At 42.7% G+C, this 26,554-nt stretch overlaps 1 protein-coding gene across 2 annotated transcripts in view; it reads left to right on the top strand.

Annotated features, from left to right (window-relative positions):
• LOC122562553 (seizure 6-like protein) overlaps positions 1-26,554 on the top strand; it is a 255,166-nt gene that overhangs the window by 159,652 nt on the left and 68,960 nt on the right. For both annotated transcript variants that reach the window (XM_043715477.1, XM_043715479.1), the window contains exons 4-6: positions 2,042-2,234; positions 12,044-12,229; positions 14,624-14,792. In XM_043715477.1, coding sequence (XP_043571412.1) covers positions 2,042-2,234; positions 12,044-12,229; positions 14,624-14,792 — 548 coding nt within the window. The remainder of the gene's footprint in view (positions 1-2,041; positions 2,235-12,043; positions 12,230-14,623; positions 14,793-26,554) is intronic.

Raw genomic sequence — 26,554 nt, 5'->3', positions numbered from 1 at the left:
TCCTCATTTCCCCTTACCCCACCTCACCCCAGTTCCAAACTTCCAGCTCAGCACTGTCCCCGTGACTTGTCCTACCTGCCTATCTTCCTTTCCACCTATCCACTGCACCCTCCTCTCTGATCTATCACCTTCATCCCCATCTCCATTCACCTATTCTACTCTATGCTACTTTCTCCCCACCCCCACCCTCCTCTCATTTATCTCTCCACCCTGCAGGCACTCTGCCTCTATTCCTGATGAAGGGCTTTTGCCCAAAACGTTAATTTTCCTGCTCCTCAGATGCTGCCTGACCTGCTGTGCTTTTCCAGCACCACTCTAATCTCGAATCTGGTTTCCAGCATCTGCAGTCATTGTTTTTACCCAACTTAATAACATCCTTCCTATGGCAAGGTGACCAAAACTGAACACAATACTCCAAGTGCGGCCTCACCAACGTCCTGTACAACAGCAACATACCTCCCAAAATTCTATCCTCAATTCCCTGACTGATGAAGACCACTATGCTAAAAGCTTTCTTCCCTGCTCTGTCAACCTGTGACTCCAATTTCAGAGAGCCATGCACTTGAACTCCAAGGTCCCTCTGTTCCACTACACTCCTTAAGGCCCTACCATTCACCATGAAACTCTCACCTTGATTTGACTTTCAAAAATGCAAGGCCTCACACTTATCTATATTAAACGCCATTTGTCATTTCTCGGCCCACTTACCCAGCTGATCAAGATCCTGCTGCAATTTCTTATAACCTTCCTCACTGCCCACAATACCTCCTAATGTTCATTTGCAAACTTACTAATTATGCATTCTCATCCAAATCATTGATATAGATAACAAACAGCAATGGGCCCAGCACCAACAAGTTTAGCTTGTGTTCATTGTACTTACAAAGCATTGCTTAAGTCCACAGTATCCAATTTGGCAATGTGATTGTAATTCAGCATTCAAGGGTTTGGGTCCAACCAAAATAATTGGATAAGTATTGCTTCCCACATAACACATCAATTTGAAATGATAAAGGTTTGCTGGCAAGATTCTATTGAATATTCACACATAGTGTGCTGGAATGCCTTCATTCATATTGGCTCAGTGAAGGACAGCTGGCAGATTCCTCTACCTTTGAAGATGGCAACAAACTCAACTGACCAGAGAGCTAGGGGTGGTCGAAGGAAGTGGGTGGAGCAGGTTTTTTGGCTGCCTGCATGCAGAACAAAGGAAGTCATGCACTGCAGGCCGAATCTTATGGGCAAGAGCAGGCTTGTTTGGGTATGTGAAGGGATCAAGGAATCCATTAACCAGGACACCAATGGTCAAAGAGCCAATAGAGTCCAACAGGTTTCTGTAATCCAGCAACGTTCCTAACAAATCAGTAGAAGGTAAGATCACACCTGTAACATGGTGTGATTCACAAGGGAAGTCAGTCCCAGAGGGTGAGAGCTCCCAGCTTCAGCTTAGCTAACTGGTGTTAAAGAAATTACATGTTAGAAGGTATCGATGGGCTTCTGACAAAGACTGCTTGGCTGCATTTATCTTTATGGTAAGCATTTCAAAATATTTTGCCACTCATGTCTTAAAAGTAAAGTCTAATGTGCCTCCACTTGCTCTCACCAGATCACTTTCCAGCAGGCAGTCAAAACACATGTGAGTGCACATGCAAGATTACAGTGTTTCATTCCCACCATAAGGTGTTTTGCATTGTAATGACCTCTGGGTCACACTGTCATATGACAAGGTATTTCACAGTAAAAGGAAACTCCTGATGGAACGGGAGAAGAAAACCACTTGCAAGAGATATTAGTGGACTTAACTTCCAACTTTCCAAAGAGATACAGAGCAAGATAAACAAGAAGGTGTACAAAATGGCACTTGTTTCAAAGTTTAGCGAATAGTTCAGCTAAAAAATAATTACGATCCGGTAATTATATTAAAACTTGCAGCACTGTGGTTTCAGAGCTTCTAAAGGTGTCCTCAGAATAACAACAAATCCACAACAGAATGATTGCTTCTTGCACACAGTTGGTGAGTTTGTTTTGTCCTTCATTTCAGGTTAAAACTCTGAACCTGTCTGAGGGGGAGCAGCTCTCCATTCGTGGATTGGAAGATGACAACTGGATTGTTTTAGCCAACCAAATGCTTCTAGTTGAAGGCCAGGTTATCCGCAGCCCCACTAATACCATTTCGGTGCATTTCCGCTCATTTCAATATGGAGGTATTGGAACATTCCAGCTCCACTATCAGAGTAAGTAATAAGCGCACAGTGGTGGAAACTTAGAGCAAAGAACATGTTGGTCAAAGCTATAGTGTATGTGAAATGTACAGTGATATCCAAATGAGACTTTGAGGATCTCATTTTGAAGGATTATTTGTTTTGCTATATAAATGATCAAACCCTTCAATTTAATTATTTCAATTGATTAAACTATATCTTTGTACTTTCAGACATATGTGCACCAGTTGACAAATTGCATTGAAAATTTTGACTTTCCATCATGCCTACACGCACAAAGAAATGTAACTTTAACTGTAAAATGCAGAAAGACATTGCATACCAGCATCCCAACAGCATCAGTGCATCACTCAGTACCAGTGTCAGTGTTAGTTTTCCTCTTCGTTGGTATTCTTGCAAATTGTCCTGATGAATGCAAGAGAAAAGCTTCAGCAAAATGTGTCATTTTCACAATACTGTAACAATTGTCCACTTAGATTAGATCCCGTACAAAACATAACAACTGCCCGTTTAAAATCTTCCATATTTGTGCATATGTGATGGGAAAACATTAGCTGTGATCTCACCAGTCTGTGGAAGGTGTGTTTGGGGTGATGGTTTTTTGAGTGTAGAAGAGTTTGTCAGCAATTTTAAAAGAAACTTTGTTGCTAACATATAAATGTTGTCTTCTGGCCAATTTAAATACTGTGTTATTAGGTTTTCCCAGTGTTTTGTGTCTGTACATTTGATAAAAAGGTGGTGATTATTGAGGAAGTGGCTGAATTCTCCCAAATACGATACTATGTGATTCCAAATGCCCTATAGATTGATGCAAATATAGGAAGTAATGCTACAATGGACAGAACCTCATCGGACCCTGAACAATGTGAGGGAAATCTGCGAGAATGAGGAGAGATTGGACAAACTTGGTTTGGTTTCATATGAATATCGAAGGATAAGGGGTGACCTGATAGAAGTTTACAAAATTATGAACGGCATGGATAGAATGGTTAGTCAGTCTTTTGACCAGAATAGAAATGTCAATTACTAGGGAACATAGGTTTCAGGTAAAAGTGGTAAGATTAAAGGAGATGTGAAAGGCAAGATTTTTACACAGAGGGTGGTAAGTGCCAGGAATGGGCTGCCAAAGGAGATGGTGGAAGCAATTACAATAGCAATGTTTGAGGGGCATCTTGACAGAAATGTGAATAGGCAGGGAATGGAGCAATACAGATCATGTAGAGACAAAATGCATATTCATGACAGCATCATATGCCGGCACAGGCTTGGTTGGCCAAAGGGACTGTTCTTGTGCTGTACTGCTCGTTGTTCTTTGTGCTAATCGCGTGAGACGTCGGGTGAGGGATGGGAACAACTCACTGCTTTTTCGAAGTAAAGTCTGGATGTTGAGACAAGGTTTGCACTAGGGCAGGGTGAGATGCCCATTAACAGGGATTATTAGTAATTGTACATCTTGTATCATTAATATGCATGCACCATGAGGAATCAAATCTCCAAGAACACCAGATCCAAGCTGTTTGAGACAATACCTGGAGGCGATACTCCAGATCACCTTGCCCTTCCTGATTGCCATTTTGGATACCCAGCACGAAAATCTCAGGGTACACTGAAAGTCTGCACTTAACACCCCTCTGAACACTGGCATCTGACATGTGCCAGCTTCTCTGCACCCTCATGGCATCTTCCCAATTCACTAACAGGACACTTTGGTATGATAAAACTGTGCTTTGGGATGCAGAGACATCTCTATCTGTAAGTCTGCTGCAAGGAGACTTTGTGCACAGGGTCATCACTCAGCTGACAGTTTGACCTAATGATAACATTAGCCCAACCCCCAACCCTAGCCCTAACCATAACCTTAACCTGAATCCTAACCCTAACTCTAATCCTAGCCCTAATCTTAACCCTAATCCTAGCTCTAATCCTAACCCTAACCCTCGCCCTTGCCCTAGTCTTAACCCTAACCCTGGCTCTAGATATAGTCCTAGCCCTAACCCAAGCTCTAACCCTAATCCTTGCCCTAGCCCTAACCCTAAGCCTAACCCTAACCTCTAGTTGACCATCCCACAAAATTCTATCAAGCACAGACTCCAATATCAATCCAGAAGCTTGGGTGTGGTCATTCAGCCACTTGGGGTGAACAGGGTCAGGATACTCTCCTCATGGCAGGGTTGAGGACAACATCAGGCAGACAACCCATCTTGGCTTTTTCTTCTCAATTGTGATTCATTTTCTTCCAGAGTGAGAGAAAGGGAGGGATTGTGTGTGATGGAGGTATGTGATAGATCTGTTAGTGTGGATATTGATGGGGGAGAAGTAGTGAGCTGTCATGAGTGAATGAGTAGGCAGCACAAAAGCCATGCAGGATTCAGAGGATGACGGTGAGTATGAGTGAGAGACAACAATGCATGCAACAGGGAGAGCAGAGGAGCATGAGCTTTGGTGGGAGATGGGTGCAGAAGCAGAGATAGAATGAACGTGTGGTAGCAAAAAGAAGATGGCCGAGTGGACGAGATCATCAACCTTCATTCTTCACTGCTGGACGTTCCTCCAGATGGCTGAGACCACAATGACCCCAACTGGTGACCTCAAACCAGGCTGGCAGGGGGTTCTGACCGTGTGGTCTCCCATGCTAGTCCTGGGGGGAGGCGACGTCCTACATTTGTGCCATTGCATCCATCAGGACCTCCAGGTCCCTGTCCACAATGTGAGGTGACAGTGTTCTCTTATCTGCCACATCTGGGGCAAAGGTCATGAGCCATACAGGAAACTCTGACAGCGTTTGTCTGGGTGCCCAAAGAACTTTCAACAAGGGATGTCAATCTATTCTGAGATATCTCTGCACTGTTGAGTTCTTCAGGCTACAGGAGATAGAATCAGGCTAGCATTAGATGCGATAGGCACTCTAGGGGCAGAGTTAGTAATTAATGGGGGCAGGTTTGGAACAATGATATGAAAAAAAACTTGCCAGGCCTCACGAAGAGAAATCCTCCAGGAAACCGAACACTGCCAAAAATAACAGTTAAGATTCAACTTTGTGACTTATTACATGAATTATTGAGAGTGAAAAGGAAGCCAGTGCAAACCAAACAAAAAAGCCCCTGAGAAAATATATTTTGTGCCCAGCATCCAGCATCTGCAGTATTTTGCTCTCGTTATTTGTTTATGTTGAGCATTTTTAAATGTGGTTAGTTTCAACTCAAAATAAAAAAAACTATTTATCTCTCAGTTTTAAAGTGTAATTTTCCTATTATCAAAATCCATTCTCTGAATAGAAACTACATATTATTGTAAGTGAATGGGTTTGTGCTAATTTACTGAAAGGCTTTTGCACTTACTGAACACCAGTGAGAAGCCATGCATCATGTAACAATACAATATGTCATTGTTAGCTCAGGATATTCTCATTAGTACATGGGATTATTATTTGTGGGGGTTTTTTGTGCATTTCTGCCCAGATATTTCATAGGGTCAGATTCTAATGAGTGGAGCAGATTGCTATATGTAATTGTCTGAAAGAATATCAAGATTATGAAGAGTATCAGACTAAAACTGAAAATTTGAAGGGGCTTCATAAATAGAGGCATGGAGTACAACAGCAAAATCGGCATAAAATAGTCCAACTCCACTATTATAATCGTGCACAATTCTTGGTGCTCAAAAGGTAAGAATGAGAAGGTTAAACATGGTTGCAATTAGACACCCAGAAACTGGAAAAGTACCAGGGCCCATAAACTAACCCCCGCTGTTCATTCTGAAAAATTGTCAGAATTTCATCTCATGGCAGGCAGTTCGGTGGCTCAGTGGTTAGCACTGCTGCCTCACAACACCAGGGACCCCGGCTTGATTCCCGCCTTGGGCGACTGTCTGTGTGGGGTTTGCACATTCTCCCCGTGTCTGCGTGGGTTTGCTCCAGTTTCCTCCTACAGTCCAAAGATGTGCAGGTTTGGTGAATTGGCCATGCTAAACTGCCCATAGTCAGGGGTAAATATGAGGAATGGGTCTGGGTGGGTTACTGTTCAGAGGGTTGGTGTGGACTTGTTGGGCCGAAGGGCCTGTTTCCATACTGGAGGGAATCTAATCTAAACATGGCAGCAAATTTACAAACCAGATGGGTTCAGACAGTTGCTAGGGTGAGGGATAGAATTGATCATTAGAAATTGAGCTGAAGTCTGAAGACAATGGTTTCAATCTTTCCAATATTTAATTTCACACATTATTGTTCAGTTACAGATTTTATAAGAAATCTGAAAGAAAGTTCAAAACAACAACATTGACAGTCCTGGGTAGGCTGAACTTAATCATTTCCACTTTATCCACCTGAGGCCAGAGCTATGGATTTACAGACAGGTTGGATTAGAGAGTTATCATTTCTGCTGTCCCATATGAATTGATCCTCATTGATAGTGAATGTGCACTGTGATCATTTCAATCAGTTACCATCCATCTTATTGAGCATAGCACCACCTTTTCTAAAAATAGTGTTCTTTCTCAACACATGCAAACCCAATCATTCTCCAAAATGTTGACTTTTAGACCATAAGACATTTGGCCCATCGAGTCCACTCCGCTATGTAATCATGGCTGATGGGCATTTCAACTCCACTTACCCTCACTCTCCCCATAGCCCTTAATTCCTTGCAAGATCAAGAATTTATCAATCTCTGCCTTGAAGACATTTAGCATCATGGCCTCCACTGCACTCCATGGCAATGAATTCCAAATTCCCACCACTCTGCCTGAAGAAATGTTTCCTCATTTCTGTTCTAAATTGACCCCCTCTAATTCTAAGGATGTTCCCCCGGGTCCTAGTCTCCCCGCCTAACGGAAACAACTTCCCAGCGTCCAACCTTTCCAAGTCATACATTATCTTGATTTGGAGATGCCGGTGTTGGACTGCGGTGTACAAAGTTACAAATCACATAACACCAGGTTATAGTCCAACAGGTTTAATTGGAAGCACTAGCTTTCGGAGTGCCGAAAGGTGATGAAGGAGCAGCGCTCCGAAAGCTAGTGTGCTTCCAGTTAAACCTGTTGGACTATAAACTGGTGTTGTGCCATTTGTAACTTTATGCATTATCTTGTAATTTTTTATTAGATCTCCCCTCAACCTTCTAAACTCTAATGAATACAATCCCAGGATCCTCAACCATTCATCATATGTTAGGCCGACTATTCCAGGGATTATCTGTGTGAATCTCCGCTGGACACACTCTAGTGCCAGTGTGTCCTTCCTGAGATGTGGTGCCCAAAATTGGACACAGTATTTTAAATGGGGCTAACTAGAACTTTACTGAGCTGAAAATGTGTTGCTGGAAAAGCTCAGCAGGTCAGGCAGCATCCAAGGAGCAGGAGAATCGACGTTTCGGGCATGAGCCCTTCTTCAGGAAGAAGAAGCACATCACTGCTTTTATATTCCAACCGTCTTGAGATAAATGACATTACATTTGCTTTCTTAATTACGGACACAACCTGCAAGTTGACCTTTAGAGAATCCTGGACCAGCACTCCCAGATCCCTTTGTACTTTGGTTTTATGAATTTTCTCACTGTTGAGAAAATAGTCCATGCCTGTATTCTCTTTCCAAAGTGCAAGACCTCGCATTTGCTTACGTTGAATTTCATCAACCATTTCCTGGACCACTCTGCTAAACTGTCTAAATCTTTCTGCAGCCTCCCCACCTCCTCAGTACTACCTGCTTGTCTGCCTAACTTTATATCATCGGCAAACTTCACCAGAATGCCCCCAGTCCTTCCATCCAGATCATTAATATTTAAAGTGAACAGCTGCGGCCCCACCACTGAATCCTGCGTGACACTACTGGTCACCAACTGCCATTCCGAAAAAGAACCTTTTATCCCAACTCTCTGCCTTCTGTCAGACAGCCAATCCTCAATCCATGCCCGTGGCTCACCTTGAACACCATGGGCTCTCATCTTACTCAGCAGTCTCCCGTGAGGCACCTTATCAAAGGCCTTGTGGAATTCTAGATAGATAAAATTCACTGTTTCTCTGGTCTAACCTACTTGTTACTCTTCAAAGAATTCTAACAGGTTTGTCAGGCACAACCTCCCCTTACTAAATCCATGCTGACTTGTTCTAATCTGACTCTGCACTTCCAAGACTTTAGAAATCTCATCCTTAACACTGGATTCGAGAATGTTATCAACAACCGAGGTTAGGCTAATTGGCCAATAATTTTCCTTTTTACCTAGCAGTGAAAAATTACTTACCTGGCCTCTGAGGGCACCTCAAATGGAGGCTCCCTCTCCTTCTTCCTGCAGCTCCTGCAGTGGCCATCTGTATGGGGGCGCTGCTGAGTTTGATTCCGGCCTTCTGATTGTGCCAATAGCTCAGAGAGGAAGGTTAGCTCCTCCATTGGACCATAGTTCCTGCAGGGACCTCTTTACTGGCTACAGCTGGTCATTTACCACCGAAAGCGCCACCATTTGGAGTCGGCATCCTCTTTGACTCCCAGATACATCCTAGGATCTGACATGATTCTGGCCTACATTCTGCATGCATGGTTGAAACTTGTCATCATGTGCAGCTCAGTGTCTTTGTGCGATACTTTAGTTGTCACAAGTCAAACAGTTAGTCCCAAACGTATGTCCTGTATCAAGGTAGGATACTATTTGTTGGACCTTTCACAATGTTCTGGTATTGTAGGTGAAATATTATACCAGATCTTTGCATCTTATTTTTCTAAATGATTTTTAAAATGGTAAGTTCTCAACCCACATTGAAGTTGTAAGTTCAAGTCACTTTACTGCATTGCCAATTTATGGTAGCCCATGTCAGCCACATTCCTGATAATTGCAGAAAGATGTCCAACTCAGCGAGTCAGGTGGTTTATCAGGTAGCTGCGTTGGTCACCAAAGTCAGTCATGTGGCAACTTTCCAAACTTTCCAAATGCTTATGACAGATCAATCTCTGAGGAAATGGTCTCGCTTGGGCTTCCAGGCACAGATGCAGCTTAACAGATGGTCATCAGCAAGGAAGGTGGGTATTTGTTTCCCTAGTTTTGGAGCCAGGAGGAACAGGTTTGCTTCTTGCAGGTCCACTGCACTGCCAAGGGTAACTGCCAACTGAGAGGCAAGCTGCGTAACATTGATCTTTGCAAAACAGCCAAACCGCCAGTGGAGCCAAGGCAGAAGTGACAGCTCATCCTCATGATGGTGACCATGGCTCCACTTGGGCCATCCTCAGTGCTTTCTGTTTAAGCCTTTGTGCACAGCCAACATTTTGGACCTGTAATCAGGTCTCTGCCCCATTAACTCTCCTTCCATCCTCAGTAAGGTCGCTGCTGGTATCCTGATCTTAGCATTACTTTGAATGCGTCTTTGACACAGAAGATGTGATGCTCTTAAGGGCTCTCATTGAAATGAGCTGGCTCACAGGAGGATGGGAGTCTACGTCTCTTGCCAAACTCGGGACTAACTGATTAATCGAACATTTGGCTTTAAATAAATAGCAAAGAACAAAGTGAGAGGTGATTCTGAAGAATAATGAGGAAGTTTTTTTTGCCATCCCAGCCAAGTTTTAAAAGTAAAATGTTGCTCCAAGTAATGGAGTCACAGTCCCTCATTCCATTTCATTTCTGGTCTTTGCAGGTTTCATTCATGGTGCAGTGTTAATGTCCCTGTATCTGATCCAGGAGGCCTGGGTTCAAACCCCACTGCCCCATCCAGAGGAGTATAATAATATATTTGAACAGGATAATTTAAATAAAATATATAAAGCAGACCCACTGAATTGGAAACACAGATCATTTACTGGTGGTGGTTAATCCCTGGAGCGTCAGGGGCTGAGAGGTGACCCTATAGAGGATTATAAAATCATGAGGGGCATGGATAGAGTGAGTAGACAAGGTCTTTTCCTTGGGGTGAGGGAATCTAGAACAAGAGGATGTAGGTTTAGGGTGAGAGGGGAAAGAGTTAACAGGGATCCAAGAGGCAACTTTTACACACAGAGGGTGATGCGTGTATGGAATGAGCTGCTAGAGGAAGTGGTGGAGGCTGGTACAATTACAGCATTTAAGAGGCATCTGGATGGGTATATGAATAAGAAGGGTTTCGAGGGATACGAGCCAAGTGCTGGCAAATGGGACTAGATTAATTGAGGATATCTGGTCGGCATGGACTTGTTGGACCGAAGGGTCTGTTTCCATGCTGCACATCTCTATGACTCTATAACTGTCTGTCCCAGGGTGGGGCTATCCTGTGTACACCAAGATTAGTGGCACTATTTTGGTGTTCAATAATAAATGATGTCCCTTTCCAGTTAAGCTTCCTAAGTTATTACAATCTGTGAAACATTTGATACAAGATTTCTATTCAGTGAAATAGAACGGAAATGGATGGACTGTCTGCAAGATTCCATCAGAATAATGTGAGATCAAGCAGACCACATATTAGTGACTGAGACCAATTAAAGAGACTATATACAACAACAACGCATTTAACATAGTTTATTGTCCCAACTTGTTTTACGGAGTGTAACAAACAGAATTTCACAGACATTACAATGACTAAAAACCTGGTCAAAGAGGTGGATTTATGATATTTCTAACCAGATACGTTACGACATGCCTCTGAGGCAGGTGGGTCTTGATCCTGGGTCTATCTGGTTCAAAGGTAGAAGCACTACACTATGCCTAAGAGCTTTACAAGGTGAATTTTAACAGCATCTTAAATGGGGTCATGTGACAGGGAGATTTAAGGAGGGTCCTAACAGCTCAGGAAGCTGATGGCACAGTCATCAGTGGAAAAGTGGTTGAAACAATACAAGGGATCAAGATTGGAGGTGTACAGATCCCTGGGTGGGATAGAGGGCCGGAATCAATAAGGAAAAGGTAATGGAGAAATAAAAATATAATTGTAAATATTAAAATCTGGTCATTGTGCAATTGGAACCCCTGCTTAGACTGTTGCTTCCTGTAGTATTCTGTGCCTTTGTGATTATAAAGCCTTTAAACAGCATTTCTATAGGTTTCCTGTCAATCTGCATCTCACAGTTGTTGAGAAATGAGGATTGCATCTTTTGGGACTCAATATCGAGTTCAATAATTTGAGGGCATGAGCACCTTCTCCCATGTCCCTACCCCAACCCACACACATCAGGCCTTGTCATCACATGGGCTGCTACCACACACAACCCATTGTCAGCCAATAATGGTCTGAATTCTCCCAGGCTGATCTTTACCCTGTCCTTTGTCTGTCCAACTGCTGTTCTCTCTTTATGGGGTTCATCTCCATCTATCATTTATCCAAACCCCTCCCCCCATCCCCACCCCACCTTCAGCATATATACCAACCTTTTCCTAGCTACAATCAGCTCTAAAAAAGGAACCCTGGACTCAAAGCATTAACTCTGCTCTCTCTCCACAGATGCTCCCAGACCTGCTAAGTTTTCCCAGCAATTTCAGTTGTTGTTTCTCACAGCTGCTGTTTGTTGATTATTTATACATTAACATGATTTATCTCGGGTTGCCAAACTTTCCAGGAATTCCTTGGAAAAATGTTCAGGAAGTGAAGAATGGTCTCCTAGAAATAATTTGGTATGGAAGGGAGAACACACAAGCATTAAGAAATGGATGTATTCAATGAATTCTCTCTAATACTTCCATTGTAAGGATACTGGGGTTGATGGATAAGGCCAGATGTGAGATGAAGCCTTCGGGAAAATGTTAAACCAGAGTTGGCAACCCTAGATGTAACCTTTCCTCAACACAGTGAGGCTGATGATATTCATGCTAAGAAGGACCAAGGGCTATTTGAGTACAGATGAAAGATTTCACTGTGAATCTGTCTATTTGCAGTATACATGCTGAGCTGTGACTTTCCCCGGAGACCAGATTATGGTGATGTTTCTGTGTTGGATCTACATGCTGATGGCACTGCACTCTTCCGTTGTAACTCTGGTTACCAGCTGCAGGGACTGCGAACTCTGACCTGTATGAATGCTTCCAAGCCACATTGGAATGCCAAGGAACCAAACTGTCTTGGTAAAAACTACATCCAGCTGAAATTAATTCCCTTTTACTTATTTTTTATCATTGATTCCAACTCCTTTTCCTTCATAAAGATGTCTCACTCCCTGCTTCACCTTTGTAGACATGCATTAGCGTGGAAGAACCTTCATTGTCAATTAAATGTTTAACATCCACTTTCAACATCATGGGAGAGAGGTTATCATTACCGATGGGCTGGCCTTGCAAACATGGGGATTACAAAAGTGAGAGGCTAGGAATCCTGCAGTGAGTAACTCATTTCCTGACTCCCCAGAGACTGCCTACCATCCACAAGGCACAAGTCAGGGGTGTGATGAAATAACCCCTACTTGCCTGCATTGGTAGAGCTTCAAGAACTCTCGAGAAGCTTGACACCATCCAGGACTAAGAGAGCAGCTTGACTGGCACCATATCTACATTCATTCCCTCCAACACCGACGCTCAGTAGCAGCAGTGTGTACTATCTAGAAGATGCACTGCAGAAATTCACCAAAGGTCCTTAGACAGCACCTTCCAAATGCTTGACCACATCCAACTAGAAGGACAAGGGTCAGCCCACAGTACAGGTACTACAATGGTTCAAGAAGGCAGCTCACCACCATCTTCTCAAGGGGCAATGAGAGACGGGCAATAAATACTGGCCCGCCCAGCCACACTCAAGTGCCATGAGTGAAAAATAAGAAAAGTAAGAGGCTCCGACACCCTCATCGATGACAGAATCGACTGTTCTAGTTCTTCCCCCATTTCTCTGTCAGTGATGCAACCACAGTTTCACAGGAGTTCCTGATAATCTTGTATTGTCCAAGATGTCAGTCAGAGGTTTAGGACCGGTAAAGGTGTATTGTGGACAATTGTCATGTACCAGATGCATTTAGCTGCGTGCTGACAAAGTATTGCAGAGTACTAGTTGAGTGTAGGCAAATGTAGACTGTGGAGTAGCAGTGCATTGTTATAAATGGATGTTTCCATGAGCTAACTGATATTCCAGTGTATTAGTTGAACATTGGACATGCCAGTTGTGAACTACTGTGGACTATCAATACTGATTAGGTCCTCTTGGTGTTGGGCACGACTTCGTACTGAGCTGCTAATAAATGTTTCCATCCAATGTATCTTCTAATCACCGTCCAGGACTAGCATGGATGGGATTTGCTCTGGAAATGGTCATTAATGGTCTTTGTGACATTCATGGATTGCACCTTCAGTGAGAAAGTCAGAGTGAAAGTGGTCGATCTCAGTTACAGGGAGCTTGAGTAGAGGAAAGCGTGAAGAAAAATATGAACATCACCAACAAACAGTGACATTTTAAATATGTATTTTCAGAAGGTCTTGCTGCTGAATGCTTTGAGACAGCCCTTTAAATACATCAGGTCAGATTTTAAGTTTTGATGGTGGCAGAAACTTAGTAGCAGCCAACTTCATTGAAGTCACTGGGAAGGAAAGTGGAACGGAGAGGGCATTGACCAATTGACTAATACCTGATTACTACCTACACTGAAAATTAAAATCACTCTATGTGATAGCTGCAAATAGCAACTCCTACTGCAATTTAAATATAGCTGATGACCTATCTCTCTGAGGACTCACAAGAAAATAACACAGTAAATGCAAGACACACTGCACTGTAGTTGAAAATTAACTTTTGCTCCATATCTTCTCCTAAAGGGAAACTCCATTAATTGTGTTTGAATATATTTGTCTATTCAATATGTTCTGAAAATTCCCAGTTCAGGATTTTCCACGTGAACAGGTTGCTTTGCAGACAGATGTTTCCTTGTTAACCAAATAGTTAAGGATATTGCCCCTCATGGAAGTTGAGACCAGAAACATCTCACATTCCAATCAAAGTATATGCCAAGTTACCTATTTTCAACAGTGGTGCTACAATGGGTGAAACTGTTGACTTTGGTGCCTCTGGATTAAGAAGGGGTCATGATTCCTGTTCTTGAATGGTTTCCTAATATGGCAAATATTGTGGTAGATACACAGGGTAGGGGTGTCCTCATGCATAATGGGATGCGGTTAATCAGCAGCCCATTTATCACCTCTCCACAATTTTTTTTTGTTTCCGAAGACGTCAGCTGGTTCACTCTCACCCTGTCGACATCATCGCACAGAATTACACCCCTGCCTGTGCAATGTTGTGTGGGAATGAGCTCAGACTTGGCTGTGATTCACTCCATGGATTAGGAGTCTTTGAACACACAGATATGACAAATAGCTGTAAATGTACTACCTCCAGTTATGAAACCACAACCCTGCAGACATCTGAGCATTCAGACAGGATAAAAACTAGAGGGGGGGACAAAGCACAAGTTTACCTGATAGATAATAATCCTCTCATCTAATGTTGACTGTCTTTTGCACTTGTTTTCTCTCTTTCCTTAGCACCCTGTGGTGGATTTATATCCAATGCTACCATTGGTAGGGTACTGTCACCAAATTATCCTGCAAACTATAGCAACAACTTAAACTGCACTTGGATAATTGAAGGCACAAAAGGCCAAAAGTTCCATATGCACTTTGAAAAGGTTTCTCTGGCTGGACAGGGTGACAGGTAAGATGGACTTTGGAGCATGTTCCTCATTCATCTGATTTTAACCTTATGGTGGTATTACGTGAGTGTTTAGATGTGTGTTCTTGCCAGTCATTGTGAGTCTTCAGTTGGGAGCACTGTCTATGGTAGGGTGTTGAAAATGTGTTGCTGGAAAGGCCCAGCAGGTCAGGCAGCATCCAAGGAGCAGGAGAATCGACGTTTCGGGCATGAGCCCTTCTTCAGGAATCATGAGGGTGTTGGTGGTCATCATTCACTCCTACAGGGGGCTGGTTCTGACAATGGTGCTCTTCCAGGGCAATCTGAAGGTGCGATTCTTCAGATTTCCATGCACCAATGTGGACACTTTAATTCTTCAGCCATATGCAAACTGTTCTCAGTGTTGAAGCTAATCCGCATGATACGAGATTTGGCTTGCATGATTCCTTGTGCCTTAGTCTTGATCTCCCACCAGATCTATACCCAGGCACTGGGGAAGCCACTGAATGAAGCTGTTTGGTTGGGGATAAGGCATATCAGTGCTATAAATGTAGGCTGACACTCCAGTGGTGCTCAGGGTGCACTGCAGTGTATTGAATTTCAGGTCAGAGGTTAAACCCAGGCTTGATCTACCCTTTTAAAAGGACATTAAATATGGAAGGACAGCGGGAATAGATTTTGCAGAGCTCACAAAGGCAGAAACCAGGTAACCTAATTAGATGGGGCAGAACATCATGAATTCCTGATGGTAGGTTGAAAAACAGAGACAAATCTATGTATTCATGATATGTGATACATTTCCATGGTGTGAACATCCACGTCAGTCCGGCTTTGTTTTTAAGTTTTTATGTTGTGTCATGCCTTCAAGATCCAATCAGTGGCACGTGAGAATCTTGTTGTAGCCCCTTATGGGTTTGTTGACAGGTGACACCCACCCACCTGAGAGAAGGGCTCCCCTCCACAGTAGTGGCTATTTATTGTCGAATTCAAACCTTGTTAAAACAAAATGTTGCCTCGAAGATGCAGCTTAAAGCTGTTTCCTGGTGGGACAGGCCTCCTGATGAAGGGCTTATGCCTGAAACGTCAACTCTCCTGCTCTTCGGATGTTGCCTGACCTTCTGTGCTTTTCCAGCACCACACTTTTCAGCTCCATCTCCCAATGACCCTCCGTCTCGGCAAGTCCATCCACTTAGACAATGAGCATTGTCTCTGACTATTAATTGGTCAATCGAGAGAAAACCCCAGCCAGGTACCTACACCCAACCCAACTCTGCTGACACTGGGCACCCCCTGGGGTGGCACGGTGGCTCAGTGGTTAGCACTGCTGCCTCACAGCGGCAGCGGCCCAGGTTCGATTCCAGACTCGGGTGACTGTCTGTGTAAAATTTGCACATTCTCCCTGTGTCTGCGTGGATTTCCTCTGGGTGCTCCGGTTTCCTCCTACAGTCCAAAGAGTTGCAGGTTTTAGTGGATTAGCCATACTAAATTGCCAATAGTGTCCAGGGACGTACAGGCCAGGTGGATTAGCCATGGGAAGGCTCTTCAGAGGTCAGGTATGGACTTGATGAACTGAATGGCCTGCTTTCACACTGACTTGAATGTAAGATTCATAAGCAGACTTCACATCCAGAGGCTTTTTCTCTACTCTGCCTGTTAAATGACTGTGAAATCATGTATATCATAAGCATGATATCAGTCAAGGGAGTACAGTTTTTCATTGTGAGGGAGATTATGTGCTTCACTGAACATTGCTGCTTCACTTTACAAAATTTCTGTTAAATCCAAATATCTGTTCAAACTCTGGAAAAGGGTAAGCTTCCTGAGAAATGTAACTTCAATGTTTGAGCACGATTCAATTGTCAAAAAATATAAGGAGCTACCAATTACGGATGCGAAAGATACACTTAGCCTTCTCAACAACAAGAGGCTTCATTTACATAGAACCGTTCATTGAGTAACATGTCCCATCTTGCGTAACAAGGATGTTGGTGAATCAAAATGAGCTATATCCCGAGTGTTATGAAGTAAGAGAAGCAGGAAGAAAGGTGGTGAGTCATAGAGATGTACAGCATGGAAATAGACCCTTCGGTCCAACTCGTTCATGCTGACCAGATATCCTAACATAATCTAATCCCATTTGTCAGCACTTGGTCCATATCCCTCTAAACCCTTCCTATTCATTTACCCATCCAGATGCCTTTTAAATGTTGTAATTGTACCAGCTTCCACCACTTCCTCTGGCCAATTCCATACACGCAACACCCTCTGCAAGAAAAGGTTGCCCCTTAGTACCCTTTTAAATCTTTTCTCTCTCACCCTAAATCTATGGCCTCTCGTTCTGGACTCCCCCAACTCAGGGGAAAGACCTTGTCTATTTATCCTATCCATGCCCCTCATGATTTAATAAACCTCTATAAGATCACCCCTCAGCATCCAACACGCCAGGGAAAACAGCCCCAACCTATTCAGCCTCTCCCTAGAGCTCAACCCCTCCAACCCTGGCAACATCCTTGTAATTTATTTTATAGAATCCCTACAGTGTGGAAACAGGTCCTTCGGCCCAATAAATCCGCACTGACCCTCTGAAGAGTAACACACCCAGACCTATTTCCCTACCTACTATTCTACATTTACCCCTGACTTGTGCATCTAACCTACACATCCCTGAACAGTATGAGCAATTTACCATGTCCAATTCACCTAACCTGCTTGTGGGAGGAAACCGGAGCACCAAGAGGAAACCCACGCAGATACGGGGAGAATGTACAAACTCCACAGAGACAGTCTTCTGAGGCTGGAATCGAACCCGGGTCCCTGCTGTGGTGAGGCAGCAGTGCTAACCACTGAGCCATCATGCCGCCCCACCCTTTCACGTTGCACAACATCGTGGAATAAGGTGCAATAGTAACTTGGGATATGTACTGATTTAGAATTGTATCACCGTTTCTGAAGACAAAATCCTTGAACTCCCTTCCTCACAACACTGTGGGGATCCACACATCCCAAGACTGTAGCTGTTCAAGGAGCCAGCTCCCTACCAAATTCTCCAGGGCAAGAAGATCATGTCTTAACCAGTGATGCCTACATCCGATGAATAAATTAAGAGAAATATATCACGGTAAAGAAAGTATTTATAGAGCTGTGAGGGAGGAATAGGAGAGTGGGACTAATTAGATATTTCTTTCAAAGCACTAGCACAGGCATGACAGGCTGAATGGCCCTCTTTCCGTGCGGTATGATAATCTGACCAACACGGTTACATCGTAACTGTGACCCTGTCAATGTAATCTTTCAGGGTCAAATTCAGGAAGGGCTTTCGTCATTGAATATACCAACCCATGGAGCGACTTGCTCATGGTTCAGTGAGCACTGAAGCGTTGCCAGTCTCTGCTTGCAGAGCACGGCTCGAGATGGAGACAAGCTGCTGGTGCTTGGGAGGTTCCAGTGATTTCTCCTCACAGTTTTCTCCTGCCCATCTGTGCAATATTGTCAGACCGCATTTAAAAGATAGATGCACAGGAATTATCCACTGGGGATTCAGACTACAAATAGCTTTGTAATGTACCACAAGCAACTACACGAAAATGTTTGCACTTTGTCAATTGAAGCAGATGTTTTTACCTTATAAAATCGCTGAAATCTTCATTTCACTTCATTGTGGATTCTCTTATTTGTGACTCACTGACATCTTGCTATCTTGACAATTTAAATTCCAGGAGCATGGTAAAATAGGATGTCTCACACAGTGCTCTAATGTTCCTATTTCTCTTTTAATGGAGAGTTTGGGTTACAGCTAGCTTTACTTACAGATTAATCCTTGAACAATGAAGCCTTCTCACCCTGGACACACATACATAGATGTTAAAGGCAGTATGTGGAATATAACTCTCAACGTAATACATAGAAAAGACAACAGCCGAGCAAATCTCAGTGAGCTACTTGTTCATTGAACCGAACTATTTTCCCACAATGGCTCCCATTTCCTGTTATTGCTGCCACAATGAATATGGTAGACAGGCAGGAGACTGGGAGAACACAGCAAGCCAGGTGGCATCAGGAGGTGGGGAAGTCAACATTTCGGGTATAAATCTCCTTCAGCACTAGTGGTGTGTGTTGGGGAAGCTTCAGATAAAGGGGGAGGCAAGGGCAGGGTGGTGAAGTGGGGATTGGTGAAGGCAGGTAGAGGGTATGACCTGATTGGTCAATGGGGAGGAATGAATACAGTTGGTGGCAGGGAGCAGTGTCAGGGAGAGGGTGGAACTGGGAAGGGAGTCAAGGGATGGGAGGGAAGTTATTTGAAATTGGAGAGCTCAACGTTGAGTCCTCTGGGCTATAGGTGGAGGATAAGGTGTTATTCCTCCAATAGGAGCTGTGGTTTGTTTTGGCAATGGAGGAGGTCAAGGATGGTCATGTCGGAAAGGGAGTGTTTAGGGGAATTGAAATGGGCGGTGACTGGGAGGTCCGGTCAACCCCTGCGGTCTGGAACTGTATGGGCAATGCAAACAAAATTAGCAGAATGCCCTCTGCTGTTGATCATAGCAAAAAGGTTTAGCATTTGAGCATGTGCGCAGGAAGCAATGTCAGATGACATAATGGTCTGATGGTGAGGGAAATACTCTGTAAAGAGGAGCAACATTCTTCTGCTGAGTTCGAATGTAAATAGTGGAACTTAAATAAGGGCTTAGTTTTGAAAAGTCATCAGACACTGAATGCTTCTCTTTTAGAGTGTAATGCACCTCAATCATCCTCCAGCTAATAGCAACGCATGGTGGCCCTGGTAAGAGACCCTAAATGTTGACTTCTCCACCTCCTGATGCTGCCTGGCTGGCTGTGTTCTTCCAGCATCCTGCCTGTCTACTCTACTGAAGAGACCCAGCAGCAAGTTGGAGCTGATCCATGGAGATTCTCCCACTGCTCCGACTTGCTGCGGAGCTTTTCCACTGGGATTGGATAGAGCTGTCGGGAAAGTTTGATACATGGACCAGTCATTGACTAAAGGGGTGAAACTTGTGAGACAGACCGAAGTAAGAAAACAAAGCAGAGCTTTAATTTGTGGTAATAGAAAAGTCCAATGTTAAAAACTGTTTGAGGTTAGTCATTATATCGAGTGCAAAACTGAAAACACATGGGGACAGGAGCTACAAAACAGAAAGAGTGGAATGCATCACTTTGTAGCACACAAAAAGAAGTCCTGTCAGAAACTGGGCTATATCTGCAGGAAACTTAGTTTCTTAAAATCAGTGTGTCATTTTAACATAGACGGAAAAGCACTTTAAAAACAGTAACATTCTGGAAATTCAGGGCAGCAGAGAAATCATCTTCCTTGGGGAAATCAAGGAATTAAAAAGCAAATACTGGAATACTAATATAGAAATCAATTGACAACCTGACAATTTTAAACTTGACACAGGAGCAGAGCTCTCAGTATTTTCTGATGAGATGGAACTTTGAATCAAGAAACACTATAGCCATTAACAATCCAACCCCAAGGACCAAAAGAGTTCAAATTGAAAGTACACGCATAGATCATTGCAAGACTGAGATTGAGGAATTTCGACACATCATTTTTACATCATCCAGAAAGAAGAACATTTGTGACGAAACACAAGAGGATAAATGGACCTGAAATTAGTATTTTTTCAAATTGATGAAGTTGACAACCAGAACCTAAGAATAAATTCAGAACTAATTTCCCAAAATTATTCAAAGGCTTTGGAAAACTAAAAACTACTAAATGCAACCAGTAAAGTTAAGAGCAGATATTAAACCAATTTGGCTGTTTTCACCCAGAAAAGTCACACTCGCTTCTAAAAAAGAGAGGTGGAGCAGTTTCATCAAGAGGCCATTTTGCTAGTAACCAGACTAATCAAACTGAGGTTTGACATAGTACTTGTTTCAAACTTATTGGTTATATCAGAATTTGTATCAAACTTACTGAATTAAATAAGGATGTCAAATGAGTAATATATTCTGTGGGATCAGTAGATGTAAACTTGACAAAATGTGTTAAGAATATCAATTTCACAAAACTTGTAAAAGCGCATTCTGACAGTTACTACTCTTTGAGGAGTCAACACTTGAATGTTATTCATTACACTATGAACGTTCCCTGCATTTGACTCTAAGATCTTAAGACATAAGAGCAGAAATTGTCCTTTCAGCCATTTGAGTCTGCTCTGCCATTTGGTCATGGTTAAGATGTTTCTCAACCCAATTCTCCTGCCTTCTCCTCACAACCCTTGATCCCCTTATGAATCAAGAAACTATCAATGTCTGTCTTCAGTACACTGAATGACCTCGATAGCAATGATTTCCACAGATTCACCACCCTCTGGCTGAAGAAATTCCTCCTGATCTTAGTACTAAAGAGTCATCCTTTCACTTTGAGACTGTAAACACCGCCCCCCCCCACCCCCAGACCCTTTCCAAAGCCAGCATATCTCCCTTAGATAAGGTGTCCAAAACTGCTCACAGTATTTCAAATATTTCAAATGCAGTCTGACCAGAGCCTTTTATAGCCTCAGTAGCACATCTCTGCTCTTGTATTTTAGCCCTGTTGAAATAAACAGAAACTGTATGTTAGCCGAGGAGAATTCTGAGCTAGGAATCCCAAGTGCTTTTGTGCTTCAGATTTCCAAAGCCTTTCCCATTTCAAAAATAGTCAGCCTCTCTATTCTTCATACTAAAGTGCATAGCCTCACACTTGTCCGAGAGGTCATGCGTTCAAAGTGAGAGGTGAAAAGTTTAAGGGCGATACACAGAGGGTGGTAGGTGCCTGGAATGCGTTGCCAGCAGAGGTAGTAGAGGCAGGCACGGTAGATTCACTTAAGGTGCGTCTGGACAGATGCATGAGTAGATGGGGAGCAGAGGGATACAGATCCTTAGAAATTGGGCGATAAGTTCAGACAGTGGATTTGGATCGGCACAGGATTGGTGGGCCAAAGGGCCTGTTCCTAGGCTGTAAATTTTCTTTGTTCTTTTGTTCTTTGTCCACACTGGATTCTATCTGCTACTTCTTTGCCCACTCTCCTAGTCTGTCCAAATCTTTCTGTACCCTCCCTGCTTCCTCACCATTACCCATCCCTCCACCTATCTTTATGTCATTTACAAACTGGTGAGATTTAGCAATCGATTAAATATGATAAACAATTTTCACAACGCTTGCATGGCTAAACAAAACTACAGAGCTAGTTTAGAAAAAATAATGAACATTTTGTAGATCCTCTTTGCAGAAAACTTGATATAGCAAATTGACTGAATGCCAAGTTAGGGAAGCTCCTTCCATAGCTTCTCTTTGTCCTAGTATTCTACAGATTAAGAAAATACCAGACACTTATAATTGCACCCAACTAAAGGTAACCAAAGATGCACAACAGGATATTGGAAATGCATGATTTCTACCACCTAGAAAACAAGAGCACCACCACCTCAAGTTCCCACCAAGCTATAAATCATCCAACCATCTCGTTGTTCCTTCACTGTTGCTGGGTCAAAATCCTGAAACTCCCTCACTGACAGTACTGTGGGTGTGCTCGCACCCAAAATTTCATAGTTGTTGTTCAAGAAAACAGCTCACCACCACCTTCTCAAAGGCAATTAAGGATGGGATATGAACATTGTTCCTGTCACCAACACCTACATCCTCTGAACTAACGTAAAGCCAAAGTGACCCACAACGATTCCTATGTTGTTGGACCATGAAGTAACTCTGAGCAGAATTTGCATCAAAGCAGCATAAAGGCATCATCAAAACGGAGCAATTAACCTGCAACATGAGACCTGATTCTCTCCACGATGCTTTCAGACCTGCTCAGATTTCCTGCAGCCTCAGTTATTTGTTTTTGAGCTTTTAGAGAAAGAAGCTGACTGAATGATTCCAGAAACAAACTAGATGGATGCGACAAAGGATGAACACCAAGATTGGCTGGATGGTTGACAGCAAGGAGAAAGGAGTTAGGTTGCTGGAAGCTATGAAAGGATTGGTCAGATGGGCAGTGGCAGGTGGAATTTAACCCTGATAAACGTGAGGTGAAGCACTTTGGAAGAAGGAGCAGGACAAAGGAGTGCTCAATGAATGGCAAGACACTAGGAAGCTCAGAGGGTCAAGGATTAGGGTTCGGTTAGAATTAACCCTAACCTTATCACTTGTCCCCAGATTCCTGAAGGTGGCTGAAGGACAGGTTACTAGGATAGTTAAGAAGGCATAGAAACTTCTAATGACAAGAATTATAAGAGCAGAGAGGTTATGTTGGAGCTGTGCAGAATCTTTGTTAAAGCTATGGCTGGAGTACTGTGCACGGACTGGCCACCATACTTTAGGAAGGATGTAATTGCATTGGAGGAGGTGCTGAGGAGGTTCACCAGGATGCTGCCTATGATGAGCCATTTCAGCTATGAAGAGGGACTGGATAAGCTTTAGATCAGAGAAGGTGCAGAGGGGATCTGATAGAGGTGCATAAGATTATGAGGGCTATGAACAACGTGAATAGAAAGCAGTTATAGAATCATACAGCATGGAGACAGACCCTTCGGTCCAACTAGTGCATGCTGACCATATCCCAAACTAAATTAGTTCCACCTTCCTGCGCTAGGCCTACATTCCTCCGAGCATCTCTTGTTCACATACTTACCTAAATGTCTTTTTTTCAGTTGTTCCCCTTAGTTACAAGGTGGCATAATTGAAAGGCAAAAGGTTTTGAGGGGAATTTGAGAAAAACTGTTTTCACCCAGAAGGTAGCGAAGGTGTGGAATACTCTGCCTTGGAGGGCAGTTGAGATGGGAAACCTCACAACCTTTAAAAAGCATTTAGATGAGCACTTAGAATGTCATAGCATTAAAGGCTATGGGCCTAATGTGGGAAAGTGGGACGAGTGTAGGTGGTAATATACTTTTAGTGGTCCAAATTTGATGGGCTGAAAGGCCACTTCTGTGCTGTATGTTTCTATGATTCTCGAGCTCAGTAATAATAATGGGTTTGAATCTCCCCTCTCCAAGCATAATTCTGCAGGTGAGTCTTCTGAATGGCCTTTAACTAAGCCATCAGTAGCAAAGTTTTATTCTTAAACTTCAGAGATTTTTCTTAATGTTGAACAATCCTCAAAGCAATATGAAGCTTTAATAATTCATTAACACTGTCCATGGGTATTGCATCCTGGTTTATACACACGTGTGTCACAACAAAATTAGGAAGCAGTGGAAAATAGTGGCTATTGGAGGGAATGACATATTCAAGCCTTTCTTCTGAGATATCACAACGGTATGCTTTCCTTTATTGGCCAGGGTTGGAGGATTTGAGTTATAAGAAGAGGTTGAATAGGCTGGGGCTGTTTTCCCTAGAGTGCCAGAGGCTGAGGGAAGACCTTATAGAAGTTTATAAAATCATGAGGAGCATGGAAAGGGCAAATAGACAAAGTCTTTTCCCTGGGGTGGGGGAGTCCAGAACTAGAGGGCATGGGTTTAGGGTGAGAGGGTAAAGATATAAAAGAGACCTGAGGGCCAAGTTTCTCACACAGAGGGTGGTACGTGTATGGAATGGCTGCCAAGGAAGTGGTGAAGGCTGGCACAATTACACCACTTAAAAGGCATTTGGTTGGTTATATGAATAGGAAGGGTTTGGAGGGATATGGGCCGGGTGCTGGCAGGTGGGACGAGATTGAAGTGGGATATCTGGTCGGCATGGATGATTTGGTCTGAAGAGTCTCTATATATTGGAAGTCCAGTCTACTGCTTGACAGGATGTTACTCCATGATATACTGAGTTAAAATCATTAAATGTTCTTCAGACACAAAATGAACGAAAGAAAGATGTTCACTAAGGAATTTATCAAGGAGAAATTCACTGCAGTGATGGTCAAATTGTGAAAATGTTGAATCATCGCAATGGTTTAATATTTATTAGGGCAACTAACATGGTGCACATGACATTGGCAGAAAAGATCGAAAAAGATATGAAGACATTTAAAATAGAAAGGAAGAAGATAATTGCTAAACTAATAAAACACAAAAATCTACAAATCATTGGTCAGAACTCCTCTGGAGTGTTGTATTCTGGGCACCTTATTTAAGGAAGGATTTTAAAGCCCTGGGGAGAGTACAAATAGGAATGGTAGCAGGAATGAGGGATTCTAGATACAAGGAAAGAGTCGAGAAATTGGGTTTATTCTCCTTGGAGCAAAGGTGACCTTTTTGAGGTCTTTAAAAGTATGAATAATTTTATGAGTAATTTTGGCAGGCTAAAGAGAATATTTTGTCTCCAATAGTTGGTATGTCAGGATGTTCTGTTTCCACTTGTTGGTATGTCAGTACAAGGGTCACAATTTCAAGATTGTCAGCAAGAGAGCTAGGAGTGAAATGAGGAGAGAAAGAACTCTGTTTGCACAGAGAGTTGTTAGGATTTGGAATGCACTGCCTTTGGCTGTGATGGAGATTCCATAGGGGGTTTCAAAAGCTGGATATATATTCGAATGTGATGAATTTAGAGGGCTGCAGAGATAGAGCTGGAGAGTGAGACTAACTAAGTAGCTCTTTCGAGAGCTGGCACAGACATGATGGATTGAATGGCCTCCTTCTGAACTGTAAAATTCAGTGACGCTGCAGGAAAGAATAAAGCAACTGGTCCACTTTGCATCCAGATAAATGGAAAGAACTGCAAATGCTGGAAATCTGAATTTTTTTTAAAACAGGAAGTATTCGAGAAACTTGGTAGATCTGAGAGCATCTGTGGAGAGGGTAACAGAGTTAATATTCAAGCCCAATAACTCAATCTCAGAATATTGGGTTACATTCACATCTCTTAAAAGAATTTAAGGAGTAAGTAGCAGAGGCATTAATATATTTATACAAAACAGGGAAGGTGCCAGAGTGTGAGCAGCTCATATGATGCTTACATACAAAATAGGAGCTGGAACAGACTCAGGGAATCATAGACCATTTACCATACCATTGGTGGTTTGGAAAGGTAGTGGAAGTCTTAATCAAATTTACCATAGAAATACAGCTAAAAAATAAAAATACAATTAGGTAGAAAAATAAATTTCCAGAAGGGGAGGCCATACTTGACCAATCTTTATTGAATTATTTGGAAAACTAACAGAAGGATTGTCAAAGATAATGTAGCAGACAATAAATTTGGAATTTTTAAAATCCTTCAATAAACCACTGTGCAATAAACTCATGAATAAGGTCAGTGATGAAGAAGCAAAATGGAAAACAAACTGGTTACAAAAGCAGTTTAAAGATAAGAAGAAAAGGATAGGATTCTACAAAGATCAGCACTGGGATCCCTCGTGATCAGGGTTCCTGCAAATGAGTTACAGTGAAATATAATTTCCAAATGTGCAGACTATATCAAACCAGGAACTTGACTAACTTAGAGGGGGCCAACAAGAAAGATGAACTTCCAAAATGAGAACGCAATTGGAAAACAAACTCTAATATGGATAGGCTTTAGGTAGCCACCTTGGAAGAAAGGAGAAGAAGGTCACATAGTCTTGGGAAAATAAGTATCTAAATCAAGTAGGAGGATCTACGATACAGGCACTTACATCATTCTAACTGGTGGTGTGGGCTATTAAGGCCAATAAAATCAAACAAGGAGCCTGGATTCATTTCTATGGGATAAAATTGAAGAACACAGAAGTTATATTGAATATGTAATAGAATCTTGGTTAGGTCATACTTGAAGACCTCTGAATACCTTAGTTTCCACATGTTAAAGGGAGAAACAGGCACTTGAGAAGGTTCAAAAAGAATTTACTTGGACAGAGCTGAGACATTATTCATACCGA

This window comes from Chiloscyllium plagiosum, chromosome 25 (genome assembly GCF_004010195.1).
Source record: "Chiloscyllium plagiosum isolate BGI_BamShark_2017 chromosome 25, ASM401019v2, whole genome shotgun sequence".
NCBI lineage: Eukaryota > Metazoa > Chordata > Chondrichthyes > Orectolobiformes > Hemiscylliidae > Chiloscyllium > Chiloscyllium plagiosum.
The sequence above is the reverse complement of the archived record's forward strand: the minus strand, read 5'-3'. Positions and strand labels throughout refer to the sequence as shown.